Source organism: Tamandua tetradactyla, chromosome 10, assembly GCF_023851605.1.
Source record: "Tamandua tetradactyla isolate mTamTet1 chromosome 10, mTamTet1.pri, whole genome shotgun sequence".
Lineage (NCBI taxonomy): Eukaryota > Metazoa > Chordata > Mammalia > Pilosa > Myrmecophagidae > Tamandua > Tamandua tetradactyla.
Genome location: NC_135336.1, coordinates 71,564,090 through 71,580,094, shown reverse-complemented (window position 1 = coordinate 71,580,094; position 16,005 = coordinate 71,564,090). Strand labels below are relative to the sequence as shown.

General features: G+C 33.8%; 1 protein-coding gene across 1 annotated transcript in view; it reads left to right on the top strand.

The window, feature by feature from the left end:
- Positions 1–3,879: 3,879 nt before the first annotated feature.
- LIPI (lipase I) overlaps positions 3,880–16,005 on the top strand; it is a 48,089-nt gene continuing 35,963 nt past the window's right edge. Inside the window, exons 1-3 of the mRNA XM_077117624.1 lie at positions 3,880–4,263; positions 6,164–6,272; positions 8,931–9,032. Of these exons, the coding sequence (XP_076973739.1) occupies positions 3,952–4,263; positions 6,164–6,272; positions 8,931–9,032 (523 nt within the window). The 5' untranslated portion in view covers positions 3,880–3,951. The remainder of the gene's footprint in view (positions 4,264–6,163; positions 6,273–8,930; positions 9,033–16,005) is intronic.

The window sequence follows — 16,005 nt, the reverse complement described above, 5'->3', positions numbered from 1 at the left end:
GCTCTGTTTGGGTTCACGCTTCTGTCTTTCAGTCTGGAAATTGCCATCAGGCCGAAAGCTATGAGATTACAGAGTTCAACTCATTTGTTTCATTTTTTTTTTTCAGTGAACACAATTCTGGGCTTCTTATCCAGTGTCTAAACATTTGTTTTCACATATTTTATCAAGTATTCTAGTTGTTTACAGGTATAAGAAAGAAAGCAGGGAAGTCTGATATCAGGTATCTGTCATCATGGGGACTAGATAAGTTTTTGATGAATGGAATTTTTTGTCTTGCTATTATTGTATCCTTAAAACCTAGCAGCATTGATTCAATTTAATGTTCCTCAAGTGTTTAACAGCATATTAGACTTTTTTGACTCATTTGATACTTTTAATTACCTTTACTTAATATTACCAATGGCGTCAATTATCTGTTGTCACATTAATGCTAACAAAAACCAAAATAAAAACACAAACCCTCAGTTGTCTTTGAGACTAAGCACGGGTTCACACATGAGGAGTCCATGGGACTCATTTAGGTGGCTCTGCTTTTCTTTGTTGGGTTCACTCAATATGTCTGACAGTGGACTGGGGTGACTAATGCAACTGGGGAGCTTAGCTTTTTTATACCGGTCTCGTCTTTGAGAGGCTAGACCAGGGAGATCCCCATGGTGGTGGCAGAGGTGTGGCAGGGTAAGTCCCAATGCACAAAACCATTTCAAGCCTTAACTTGAAATAAATCCACTATATTTCTTTTTGCTAGAGCAACCTGTACGATTGTATCATGAAGTATCATGAAGTAGGTCAAGTAACCCTTCTCAGGGTAGGAGAATATTACAAAATTACAAGGCAAATGCCATAGATAATGAATCTGAGCCATTGTTGCTATCTAGCACATCAGCCTAATTCTGTGTAGAACCTATTCTTTTCCATCAACTGTATCTATCTCTCCATTTTTTTCAAACTTTTGGTACACCTCTTTTAAATATCTTTTTATTATATCTTTTATTTTTTTAAGTGAAAGCTGAGTCTCTTAGTTTTAGAATAGGCAGGTTTTACAGTTATATAACTGTTTACGTACATGTATTTTCTTTAGTGCTATTGTTTCATTTTGTTTTATGCTTTCTGTTTTTAGGGTTTTTTTCATTTTCTCCTTGTTTTTGTATGTAGACCATGTTTACTATTCTTTTATCTTTTCTAGTGTGTATGAAGCTATGTACAATGCTTTATATAGTACAGTGGTTAACATTTAAGTTTTAAATGGAAATGTTTGGAAGCATACTATATCAACCATGAGGTGTATAAAATTATTAGGTCACAAACTTTTCCATTTATAACCTTTATTTATTACACTTTTATCTGCTTGATGTATTGTTTTAGAGGGGGAATCTGAAGTCATAACTACATTCCTCTATTTGTAATCTGGATTTTCTGCCTTGATATTTTTAGGATATTTTTCTCTTTCATCGAAATCCACACCAGTTTCTAGGAAGTCTGGTGAGTTTGATTAACTGATTTTCTCTAGATTTTGGTTAGCCTACACTAGTATGCAATTATTTTCTTAATTATTGGTTTTGCCACCCTCCCTTCCAAAAACTATACCTCCTACCTCCAGGAAGGCACCAATACTTTTAAATTGAATTACCATTCTCTATCCTATGTCTATGTTTCCCTTCATAATTTTATTCTCTTTCTTCCTTCGTTTCTTATTTTAAGGCGAGTTTTCTAAGTTGGTTATAACACCTGTACTAAGAGTTTTTATCCTGTAATTTCATTTTACTTTTCCTGTATTAGAATATCTCATTATTCCAGTTTGTATCTGATCCTGGCATCTGGTATCTTTTTATGTCAGTATTTTTTTGTAATGTCTGATCCTGGTGTCAGTTTGCATTGATAAATTTATATCAATAAATTGATTAATGATCTCTGGCTCATGTCATTTGGTGACCTGCTCATTAAATGACCTGCTTTTGGTCTTTTTTAAAAAATATATATTTCAATGAGGGGGCTGAGGAGTTTTCTGCAATTATATTTCTACCTGCTAATAGATAACAAATGTCTCTGCTAATCATTTGGAGTTATGTTTATTTTCCCTTATTTTATGTTTTTTTTTTTTTATCATAGGGATCCTACTGGTTTATTCTTACTTATTCATTGCAGAGTCAGGTAAACTCTACCTCAGCTTGGACTACACCAGCACTTTAAGTGTACTTAGGCCCTTCTTAGAGTTACATTTGGTGGAAAAGTGTTTGTACCTAGTTCCCTAAACAATTTGTACAATCTGGCAAGCATTAGTGTTGAGTGTTGTCTGACATATTTCTCTTCTTCACTTTCTCATTCCCAAGTACTAGAAACAAAGGTGATGTTGAGTTTTGTAACTGGTCCAGTTATCTTTCAAATGGTAACCTGGGAATTGAGAGCAAGTGTTGTTTCTCCTACATCGCCTCTCTCCTTTATTTTCTTCCAAATAATTGGGGCAATGTCACATATATGGTTCTCAAACTGGAATATTGTAATGAAATCCTATGATTGTGGATTTAAAATGGATGGCTCTATCATAATTTACTTATGTCCTTATTTCTGGACACGTCCATTTTTCAGTATTAAAATTATGGATTTTAGAACATTTCTCTTCTACGTTTTCAGATTGTATTCCTGGGATAGAGTCTTAGAAGAGTAATTACAGGAATAAAGTACACTAACACTTTTGTGAATTTTTTATAAGTGTTGAAAAATTGCTTCCAAAATATTTTTGCCAGTTTACACTTCTAGAAGTTGTGTAAATCAGTAACACTGCTCTTATTAGAAGACAAAGTCCCCCAAAACAAAACAGCAACAACACATTCTTTTGGGATTACATGCTTATTTTGAAAAACAGTTACGTATAAAAGTCTTCAAGAAGAAAAATAAAAAGCAGTGTGCTTTTCACTGCCTACTAATCATTATTGCTATTGACTTGGCTTAGTTATTTTATTTTCTGCCCTAACTCTTTCTAGGACAGACAGGCAGAAATAAATAAAGACAGATAGACTACATAGATATATAAATACAGGAAGAAGAGAGAGAGAGAGAGAGAGACAGAGAGAGACAGAGAGAGAGATGTATACAGGGATGAGAGTATCATGTATCATGATGATATTTAAGAGGTTTGAAATTTTTGTGCTATAATGTAAAGCTCTGTAATTAATGTCTTTGCCTTTATATACATTTTAATTTCTAAATTATCTAAAGGGAATTAAGAATAAGCTTTAAAGATTTTTTGTATGTGTGTACCTATGCAAAATTTCAAGAGATTCATAGCAAATTATGTCCTCAGCATCCATATATCTGAATACTAATTATGTTTACACCCTCACTATTAGAAGGATTTTCCCATTTTGCTTTATAAAGCAAAAGGAAAACTGATGACTTATTTTGCTATCTTTTAAATTTATTTTATGACTGGTCTGATGTAGTTTTTCAAATGCTTATTGCCCATGCATGTATATATGAGTATGACTACTACTCATATATAAATAGTCTTCTGTAAAATTTTAAGGTTCATAATCCATTTACCTAACTTTATTGGTATGCATAATGTTTCTTTATTAACAATGTAATGATTTAAATCACATTGTTCCTATTGTTTTCTGACATTTTGCACAGATATAAAATCTTAATTTTTATTCAACCACATTTGATTTCATATTCCATTGAAATTTTTTATTACTTTCAATTCAAAAGTCTTTTTTCATAATCAGTGTGCTATTTTACATACTATAGTTTCTTAATAAATTATGTTGAAATGCTAATGAAATTAAATCCCTTCCCCCAAGTCCAATTCTAAGTTTTCCAACAGCCACAAAATTCAAATACCATTCCAGTACTCAGCTTTACTTTTTTTTTTTAATTTCAGAGATAAAAAAAGCATGCCTTGAATTCTCTCAATTAAGTGTAAAGGATTCCTTCAGAGATTTGTTTCTTCCCAGAATGGAGACAATTCTGATGATGTACACAAGAAACAACCTAAACTGTGCTGAGCCATTGTTTCAGCAGAATAATTCACTTAATGCTCATTTCAACATTAGAAAAAAAACAGTCTGGCTTATTCATGGATATAGACCGACGGGCTCCAGTCCATCATGGCTTCAGAAATTTCTAAGGATTTTGTTGACTGAAGAAGATATGAATATAATTGTGGTAGACTGGAACCGAGGTGCTACAACTTTACTTTACAACAGAGCTGTTAGAAACACCCGAAAAGTTGCTTTAACTTTGAGTGGGCATATTCACAATCTTTTGGTAAGTCTGGGAATTTTCTGCATTGTATGTCATATTTTGTGCAATACCGTTAAGTGGTAATAAAATAAAGAAAATACTTTTTTCTTTAAGCATTGAGAATTATTGCTTTTTTATACTAATGTTTACAAACGCTTTTTCGTTGTTTTCCTAAGTAGATAATTTTCTGCCCAGACATATGTGTTACATAAAAACATCAATTTAAATGCTTAGTTACATGTTTTGTGTTAAAAATTTTTACAAATTTTTCTTAACTCTACCTATAATGACTTTTGGATGAGGTAGTAATTCTTTGTGGCAGAGGATATATAGTATACAATCATCACATGGTCTTAGACATCTTTTCCAAGTGTGGTTATTATATTTTAAGTTAATCAAGTATGAATTAGTGAATGGGAGCGGGAAACAGCATGAAAGGTAGCATACTTCCACCAAACTTGGAGGTAGATCTCAAAACCATTTTGCTTCCTCCAGTGTTTAGGTTTAGGCTTTGGTATGGATGAAATAAGTTCAGGCCAGTTCTAGATCATCTGTGGCTTGAATGTTTCCTGTTTACTTGGTCAGCCCATATGGAGATGAATGATTTTCCTGAGTAAGGTGGTGGTAATGGGTATTTAAGAGAAAGAAGACTGGTATATGATTTGGGGGTATTCTTGGGCTTTAGATCTTCCCTTTAGTTGTGTTGGGCCAAACTGAGTAAGCCTTTCCTAAAATTGAGCAAGCATAACAGACTCAAGAAATCATTAGATGTGCTGGTTAGAAGCACAGGTTTTGAATCAGACTTCAGGGCTTCAGATCCTAATTCCATTGCATCATCTGTATGACCTTGAACAATTTTGTAGTATTAGATACATTTCTAACAACGATTTGCTTGGAAAGGCTTCACGTTAAGGAGAAGGGATGAAACTGGTGGCATAAAACTTGGGTTTCTAGGCATTGCTCTGAGAAATTTGAAAAAAAACCATTATCTTGGAAAGCCTGTGTCTAGTTTTGCTATCTGAGCCAATCAGCCTGTGTCTAGTTTTGCAATCAGCCAATCGTTCGTATCTTTCTAATGAGCTGTAGCTTATGTCGTTGTGTAGTCTGTACCAATGGCTGTCAATATCCCACTTCAGCTCCATTAAAGCGTGGTGGTAGAAATACTCCTTCGTTTAAGCTCCTAAAGGTTCCCTGAGGCTGAGACTCAGAGATGTTCAACTTGGGGTTGGAAAAAATGGCCACATCATTTTCCAGCTTGTGATCTGTGGAAAGCACTTAAAATCCACGAGACGCATTTGATTATCTCAAGTGAGGATGATTATTCCACTTTGCCAGTCTTAAACCAACCCACAGACTGGGGTTTGAAATAACCTTTTTCACTTATAACCTATATGAGTTTAGGCAACTCCCCAACCTCTGAGCCCAGTGTTTTTTTTGGTAAAATGGGGATTTATTGAACCATATTTATCAGCATTTAATAGGTAATGGGGAAGTTTTAGGCAATAATATAAAAATAAAAAACTGATAGGATTGTTGTGAATATTGAATGTGATGTTTTTAAAGCAATTATCAAGGTAGCTGGCATAAAATAAGCATCTGCTATAAAGCAGTTATTATTACTGTTATTATTATTAAATGCTTTACTAATTCTATTTTGCATATACTATATGATGCAACAGGTGAGAAAGGCTTTTATAATTTTAAATATATTTTTAATTATACTATTAGAAGTGAAGAAAGGAGAAAAATATCTTTTGGCAAATGATGAGCAAAGGTACAGTTGTTTTGAAATTATAAAGCCATCTTCCCTGTCTCCCAGTTATGGATTAAACCAGAAAAACTATGAGTTTAAGAATAATAATGTAGAAGACATAACTTGTGAATACCTGTAATGAAAATCATAACACAACATTTTCAATTGCAGAAGCATGGAGCATCTCTTGACACTTTTCATTTCATAGGTGTGAGCTTAGGAGCTCATATTAGTGGATTTGTTGGAAAGATATTTCAAGGTCAACTTGGAAGAATAACAGGTAAAATATTTCAATAGAGTTTATGTTTTAGTATACTTTTAAACATCAGAACTTACTTTATTTAAAATTTAGTGTGTGCAGTAACAGAAATTATGAATTAACATTTCCTTATTTCTATATAATTTTCAAATGTTAGTTTTGAACTTTAATGAGATCATCTTAAAGTCTTGTTCAGTTCTTCACAGAGTTTAAGTTACTCATGATGAAATGGGAGGAGAAGATCTATTCCTGCAATGCCATCTGAGTTTTATGGATACTTAACATTGTAACAATACCATGGAAACTTTATGAATTAACTAAGAATATAAAGTCAGAGCCTAATGAACTTTTTAATAAACAGATCAATTTAATTTTTGTAAACTTTGCTATATAGAATTCTCTTAGAAATTTTCCTTGATCTCTAGAAGAGAGAATCAAGAGTTGGTATCAGAGATTCAAGTAGTATTAGATCCCAATTACTCTCGTAATTCCATAAAAATTACTGCAATCAATAGGTCATTATCCAAGTAATACTGACATGGATTATCAGACTTCCTTCTAGCATTGGTGGTAAACTTACAATTAGAAGGTCAATATCCTTATTAACCAACTTGGGTTTTTAAAAGTTATTAAGATTTAAGTCCATATAAGATTTACAATAATTTCATGTATTAATAAATGCTAATAAAATCTTCAGTTAAATAAAATAAAAGAGAGACGAATAACCTGTAAAGATTGCTAGTGGCTTTGCAAACCTTAAGTATACTTTCAGTGATTACTCTAGTAAGTGTTAGTATTATCTCATCAACCATATATGTAACTGAGGTTAACTGAATGAATGTATCATGATAAAAAATTTAGTAATGGCTGAATCAGTATTTATATAATGGCTGAATCAGTATTTATATAGTCTCCAGCAACGATTGACAATTCTCTTTCAATCACAAGAGCTCAAAATGACCTGGTGATATTCCTATTTTATTTTATTCTACTTCATGTTATGAGTAATTTGTGTTTATTCACATATTGATCCAGACTGAGGGGCCCCACTTACCAAAAAATCACCAGGGTTTAAAGGCTCAGGTGATATAGACATTCTACATCAGAATAATTTAATGCAAAGAAGTTTTTTCCTCATTTACTGAAAAGGTCCAAATAAAATAGAGATAACAGAAGAGATTAAGATGAACAAACTTATATTTTACTCTTTTAGACAGATTTTAAAAATAATTGTTTCTCCTATTACATACATGCTCTGAAGGGATTGAGTTTTACTTCTTGCCTCCACCCTTCATCCCCACCTTTTTTTAAAAAAAAACTTTTTTATTGTATACTATAACATACATATAAAACAAAGAAATAAGAATGCAGCAGCTTTCAAAGCACTCTTCGACAAGTGGTTACAGGACAGATCCCAGAGTTTGTCATGGGCTACCATATGATCCTCTCAGATTTCTCCTTCTCCCTGCTCCAGAATATAGAAGGATAGCGGGCTTAAATACTTTTTTATCATCACAATCGACTTTTTTTCCTTCCTTTTTTGTGAGCAATAGCATATATACAAAAAAAGCTATAAATTTCCAAGCACAGTACCACAATTAGTTGTAGAACATATTTCAGACTTTGACATGGGTTACAATTTCACAATTTTAGGTTTTTACTTCTAGCTGCTCTAAAATACTGGAAACTAAAAGAGATAGCAATTTAATGATTCACCATTCATATTCATTTGTTAAGTCCTATCTTCTCTGTATAATTCTACCATAACCTTTGATCTTTCCATATCTCTCATTGGGGTTGTTTGGGCTATGGCAATACTAAATTTTTGATAATGGAAGGGTCTGTCACTTATATGGGGTAGGGAGATGGAACTATCTGCTGTTCTGGAGAGACTGGGCTAGGTGTCAGAATTTATCTGGACCAGGGACCCATCTGGAGGTTGTAGGTTTCTGGCAAGTTACTCTACTGCCTGGAACCCTTGTGGACTCTTATAAATTGCCCTAGGTGTTCTTTAGGATTGGCTGGAATGGTCCTGGTTGGGGGTTGGCGGGTTCCCCCCCCCTTTTTTTTTTACATATTCCAGAAGGTGATGAACCTACAATTCTCATTTAGACTTCCAAATTCCCCAGTAGTAATATCCATACACAATGGACTTTTAAATTTATTTTTCTTTCCTTAAGTGCATGTGGAAAACTTTTGTGAAGAATAAATGGTAAATAATAAATATGTTTTACCCCACAAGCCCAGATTTCCATTTAGCTCCTAAAAATTATTAGATATATAGATAAATCCAGTAGTTATCAGTAAGGCACAAATTCACAGAAAGGATCTATAAGGGTATTCATTGTCCTTTTTTTGTTTCAAGAGTAGGAGAGGTTATTAATTATTTAATATAAAATTGCTATTGTATTATTCCTAATTACTTATTAATTAAAATTCTTCAAATAAAAATATCCACAATGCTTTGATAAACATTGAAGATTGGTAATATGTATTGTTCAAATAATGATTGGTATTTATTACTCATCCAACTTTGCCTTTAGATTTTTTATCAGTTTTCAAATATATTTGTGCAAGCCTATTATGTTTATAATACGATAATATTGCAGGTCTGAAATCTAATGATCACTCCAATAGAACTTAATTAATTAGATTGATAATTTCCTTTTTGCTTTTCAGGTCTTGACCCTGCTGGGCCAAAATTCTCTGGAAAACCACCATATGGCAGATTAGATTACACTGATGCAAAGTTTGTGGATGTCATCCATTCTGATACCAATGGTAACAATGTGGAATGTATTGCTTAATTATTTGAAAATAAAAAAAATAAATATAGACTCTGGGGGAAGGATAACATAGGAGGAGAAAGGGTTTGAGGGTGAAATGTTGATAAATGTACAATTATATAAAGATTATATTTCCCATTAGCAGTGTATCTTAGGATGAATGATTTCTTGCATTGTCAAATGGCACTCTCTACCATCCGCTTACCTCCTTTAGATTTCAATGTACCATGTCATTTTCCAATTTTTAAATTTGATGAATAAGTTCATCCTGTCTATGCTGTTCACAATTTTATTGATTTGATAATTTTTCCCTAAACCTGAATATTCTTAATGTATCTAGGTTACTATTGTATTCACTGATTTTCTCTCTCTTGATGTCTATCAGTGAGAACCATGCATACCATTTCAGACATAGATAAAAAAGTAATTTTCCCTAAAGGAAGGGAAGCAATTTCTCTGTAGTTTTCATGATCTCTCTGACAATGTTTAACAAGATTTTAGTAATTTTGGCTGGAGTAATTGAGATGGTGCTTTGAAGGAAAAGTCTAGATAACTCTAATTCCTTTCCTGATAATGCTAATATTTAGAAAGCACTTCTTGTGCACCAGGCAGTATTCTAAGTGCTTTAAACAAATTAATCACTCAATTCTCACAAGGTCCCATGCCATTATCATCCCCCTCTTATAGATGGGGAAGAAAGGTGAAGGTCAAAAAGACAATAAGGGGCAGAGCCAGAACTCAAACTCATATCTTTTGATTCTAGAGTCTGAACTCACTGAAATGTCATTCTGACTAACTGATAAATTAGGTGTGCTGTGGCTGTGGGTATGAGATCTATGGTGCTCTCCTAGAATGGGATGAACTGACACTTGAGGCTACTCCGATGTCCATGTTCCCTAAGGTTTCCTTTCTCTTTGGCCCTAGTATTTAGTTTTCTTTCATTTACCTTGTGGTGATTCCTCCAAGTCCCCTTGTAGGAGACATACATGTCACAAATGTCATACGACAATTTTCCAACTCCCTGCCTGCATCCCAGAGGACTGCATGTCAATTTTGGTCCCTTTTTTGGAATCCAAGTCCACCTCATTTATACAGTGTGCCAGTACTTAAAGGATTCATAATTTTGATGTGATGTCCCCAACCCCATGTCTTCACCCTATTACTGTATATCAGCCTATCATACTACACACAATACACCTACTGACTAATTCCTCTGTGGTCCCTTGTCTGGACTCTTTCTGAAATTCAACCTCAGTTCTGCTAATGGCCATTTGAATTGGCTCTTTATATTTTTGCATTTTTTTCATGAATTTTGGCTTTCCCTAATGAACTACCTAGGCTTAGCCTATACTGCTAAGATCTTTTGGTGACTAAATCTATCAGAATTCACCTGCCACTAGAGGCCAGAGAGCTGACTTCCTTGATTGATATTTTATCACCATCAGAAATGAGGGTCATATATTCTTGGCACTGCATAGTCAAATATTTCAAAAAATTTCCAGTGATACCCTTGGGGTCAGTACACATCTGGAAGAACTTTTCTTTGAATATTAGCCAACTAATGCATCTTCTATTTCCAAATAAGTTTTGTCCTTATTTAGTTGCATGCCATAACATAAAAGAAGCCATGCGTCTTTCCAAATATTGTGGATTTGGTAATTTGGTCCAGTACTCTTGCTGGACTAACAGGACATAATTACCAGTTATGTTCCAGGAAAAAGCAACAATCTAGGGCTGTACCTGAGTTTTCTGAGGCAAATAGTCTGGACAGGGATTTTGAAACCTTTATGGGGCTTGTAAAATATAAATTCTTTTGGATTTCAAAGAGTGGAAGCATTTGAGTAACTGAAGTAAACCAGCTTTATATGCTATATAGCAAGCTTTCCAATACCTAAGATGCCCAGAAAATCTCATTCAATGAATTTAAGTAAATCCTGAATTGTCAGAGCTCCTAGGTATCTCACTGAAGGAAAAAAAAGTCCTCTTGGTAGGAAGATCACATCATCTTCTGTCTCAAGTTATTTTTATTATATAAATAAATAAATGCCTTGTACCCTAATAAAGATAGCCAGAAGACAGCATCAATGAAAATCAGCAGAAATAACAGTCAACATAAACAGATCCAAAGGATTCAAGCTATTGGAATTATTATAAATTGACTATAAATTATGCTAAAAGAGATAACAATAAGTGATAAAAGACAAATTTCAACAGAAAACAGGAAAGTATAAATATGTCATTATATTTGATAAATAGCCAAGGGGTGTTCTTAGTCAAGAAACTAAAATAATAACATTCATTGAAAAGATTTACAGGAAGGTTTGAAACAAGAGAAGAGAATGTGTGAATTGGAAGGTAGGCAAGAAGTAAATTTCTAGAATGCAGCAAAGTGATACAAATAAATGGACAGAATAGAGAAGTAGGAGGCATATGTTCCATAGTAGTAAATCCTAGAATTTTTCATTAATGTCCCATAATAAAAGGAGAGAAAAATAGAGCAGAAGCAATATTAAAAGAGGTTTGTCAAAACATCATGAATATAATTAACAACATTGAATTAAATACTTAATGTGATTAAAAGAGGAAATTTTAGATTGTCTATATGCTACTAGTGTAAAAATTGTTTAAAAACCCATGAGATTGTACAATACAAATGGTGATCCTAAGGTAAACCATGGGCTATAGTTAATAGTACAATAACATAAAGATGCTTTCATCAAGTGTAAGAAATGTACCACAGTAATGAAGACATTAATATTAGGGAGGTATACGGAAATCCTCTATTTTATGCATGATTTTTCTATAAACTTACATCTTCTCTAATAAAAAAAATTGCACAAACAAAAACCAACATATGAAAATCTGGCTTTACAAAACCATTAAGTGGAAATATGTCTTGATATAATGAGTTCCTAAATGCCGGAGCTTGATTAAGTTTTCTCAGGGTCACAGTGAAATGAGAAAAATCAGTGCAATGTATTGATTTTCAAAAAGCTACATTAGGGTGGGCCACGGTGGCTCAGCAGGTAAGAGTGCTTGCCTGTCATGCCCGACGACCTGGGTTTGATTCCCAGGGCCTGCCCATGTAAAAATAAAAAAATAAAAAAAAGCTACATTAATCAATTTAAAGAGCTGATATTTATTCAAAAATTGACTTTCCTCTATTTCAGTGGTAAATATACATATCTCAAAATTTTCACAAATTGGAAATATGACCTATCTACAATTTAAAAATATCTAATTAATTGCAATAGAGAAAAATAAAGAGAAATCTCCATTGAGAGTCAATAATAAAATTGCAGAAACAAATACCATAAAAAAATCTTAATATAAGAAAGATAAAAATGATCAGACTTACTACTAAAATCTCAACAGATAATGAAAGCTAGAAAAAGTGAAATTGTATCAATATGGTCAGAGAAATTAACTGTGATCCTCAAATTCCCATATAGTTCAAGAATAAAGATGGAATAAAGGTAATGAGTTGCATACAAATCTAAACTGGGAGAAATTATCTTCAGCAGATAGGTTATTCTTCAGGTAGAAAGAAAGTTATTCTGGATGGTGAATATTCAGGAAAAGCAATGTAAATGGTAAAGTATAGTTAACTAAATTAATATTGACAGAATAAAACATTGCTGATTATGTCTCATGGGGCTTGAAATATATAGAAAATTAAAATGTATTACAAACTGAAGTTCCAGTGTACTATGTTCCTCTCATTGCTTGGGAAATAAGATCAAAGTGACAGTTAACACTTGATGTTCTTAATTCAGTGATATTAATTGAGTCTCTAGAGTATACAGGTAGAAAAGAGTAAAGAAGTATACAGATTTTGAGTTAATAAAGTACAAAAATGGAATAATAAAAATAATTTCAAAAAGGTAAAAAGGATAGGGAAAGGATATATCACTGGTGAAACAAGTAAAAAGTAAGTAGTATGATGGTAAAAACTAAATAAATTATACCATTAAGTATAAATGGCCTAAATAATCTGATTAAAAGAATAGTTGTCACACTGGATAAAATGAGATAAAACTAACTATATTTTATTGAAATACATTTGAAATTGAAAAGATGGCAAACAATATGATATTCAAGGGCACTATGGTGTGCAAATATTATTAAGCAAAAGCTGGTAAGGCTATATTAACTTATACAATATGTCTATATTAACTTATACCATATCAATTTTATCACACAATTATTAGTAGAAACATGATGCAGCTATCACCTGGGGAGATAAGAACTTAATTTTTGTGTACCTCATAACATGGTTTCAACATATATACATAAATATGAACATTTACACATCACCAGAAAAGGCAACTGCATAGTCATATTAGGAGATTTCCATTACCAAAAAATAAAAAATGAAACCATGGATCTGTACTGCACAGGGAACTGTAAGTGAAACAATAGACTACAGTTAATAGTATAATTATAAAAATAAGTTTTCATCATTTGTAACAAATGTGCCACAACAATGCAAGCTGTTAATAATAGGGAAGTATATGGGAATCCTATATTTTATGAAATAACTCCTCAAATTAAAAGAAAAAATGAAATGGGGATAGCATTATAGATACTGCAGATGGTAAAATGATTAAAATAGGATATAATTAACAATCACAGATAAATATGAAATATTCATGAAATAGACAAATTATGCCAAATGTAAAAGCAAAAACACTGACCAAAACTAACATCAGAAAAGAGAAAATATTTAAATACTCTTGTTATGATTAATGGAATAAAACTATTATTTAAAGTCATCCCACACTGAAAATTATAGGCAAATTTTTCTTTTCTACCAACAATGAAATAAGAAATAAGGCCAGGTTACACAAATACTTCTAGAGAATAAAAAATAAGAAATGGTTTACAGCATTTTTAGAGGCCATTATCAATTTAATCAAAACTTGTCAAAGACGTTATAGAGAAGACAAATGGTTAGTATCTTTTTTAATCTCAGATACAAAAACTATACATAAACTATATAAGCAAATGCTGCTTTCAAGATTCTCTTTCTCTTTGACTTCTGACATTCTGATTAGTAAGTGTCTTGGAGTATGTCTATTTGGATCTATTCTCTTTGGGGTATGCTGCACTTCTTGGATCTGTACTTTTAAGTCTTTCATAAGAGTTGGGAAATTTTCAGTGATAATTTCCTCCATTAGTTTTTCTCCTCCTTTTCCCTTCTTTTCTCCTTCTGGGACACCCACAACACATATATTCGTGCGCTTCATATTGTCATTCAATTCCCTTAGTCCCTGCTCATATTTTTCCATTTTTTTCCCTATATTTTCTTTTTCTTGTTGGACTTCAGATGTTCCATCCTCCAGTTCACTAATCCTATCTTCTGCCTCTTGAAATCTGACATTGTAGGTATCCATTGTTTTTTTCATCTCTTCTACTGTGTCTTTCATTCCCATAAGTTCTGTGATTTGTTTTTTCAGACTTTCGATTTCTTCTTTTTGCTCATTTCTTGTCTTCTTTATATCCTCCCTCAATTAATTGATTTGGTTTTTGATGAGGTTTTCCATGTCTGTTCGTATATTCTGAATTAATTGTTTCAACTCCTGCATCTCATTTGAATTGTTGGTTTGTTCCTTTTACTGGGCCATATCTTCAATTTTCCTAGTGTGATTTGTTATTTTTGGGGGGCTTCTAGGCATTTAATTACCTTAATTAGTTTATTCTGGAGATTGCTTTCACTTCTTTTGCCTAGGGTTTTCTTGCTGGATGAATTTGTTGTCTATCTGTTCTTTGACATTCAGTTCAGCTTTTTCTGGACCTCTAGCTTAGGTTTTGTTTAACAGAGGAGAATTTTTCAGTTCTTGTTTTCTTGTTTCCTGCTTTGCTTGTATGGTGCCTCCCCCCTCCCCCCCCCTTAGGAGGATCTATGTAGGTATTATAGACCCCACCCAGATTTTCCCAGACCAAACTGGCCTCCTATCAGGAGGAAAGAGTCACCTGCATTGGTTTTCCCTGAGGGTGAGACCCAGCAGGTTGAAAGACATTCCTATGAAGTCTCTGGACTCTGTTTTTCTTATTCTGCTCAGTATGTGGTATTTGTGTGCCTGCAGGTCCCACCAGCATAAGATGATGCAGTACTTGTAACTTTGGCAGACTCTCCCTGCTGGGGGTGTGGTGGAGACAGAGGAGAGGTTGTAGGCTGATTTTAATGGCTCCAAAATACCAAGCCCTGGTGTCTGAATTCCTTAAGGGAGGGATTCCACCTGAGTTGGGCTTCACCCCTCCCCTGCGGAAGGCACAGGCTCCAGACAAGCCCTCAAACGAACTTGTTTCTGCCTATGCCTGGGGCAGTTGCAGCCTGAGAAGTTCTGCCATTGTATCCAAAGGCAGTCAAGCCTTTGTAGAAACACAGCCACAAAAACCTCTGTTTCTTTTCTTTCTCTCTTTTTCTGTCAGCCCTGCCCCCTTGGTGTCAGGGCAAAAATCAGTGACCTCTGCTTTGACTAGGTTCACCTGAGCTGATGGCTTATTTTTAGTAGTCAGAATTTGTTAATTAATTCCACAATTGGCATTTGGTTAGGCTCAGTCCCTGCTACTGGTAAAGTTCCTTTCCTTTCCCCTCTGGGAAGCAGCCTGTGGGGGAGGGGTGCTGGCTGCCAGGGCTTGGGGAACTCACGGTTCTGGGGGGGGGGCTCACAGCCGGTGCAGCTGGTACAGACTGGGGTACGCTGTGTGTCCAGTCACTGATGTGGCCCCAGGAGATTTTCTGTACTGTGTCTTGTTATTTAGCAGTTGTTCTGGAGGATGAACTAAAACGTGCACATTGCTAAGCCACCAATCTTGGCCCTACTCAAATTTGAATTTTGAGAGGTATCCTGAGAAAGTAAAGAATCATGAAAGATGATTTTCCTAATAAAAAGGGTGGTTGTTACTTTTAGGGGAAAGAGAAAATTTTTGATTGTGTAAGAGCACACTGGTATCTTTTAGGT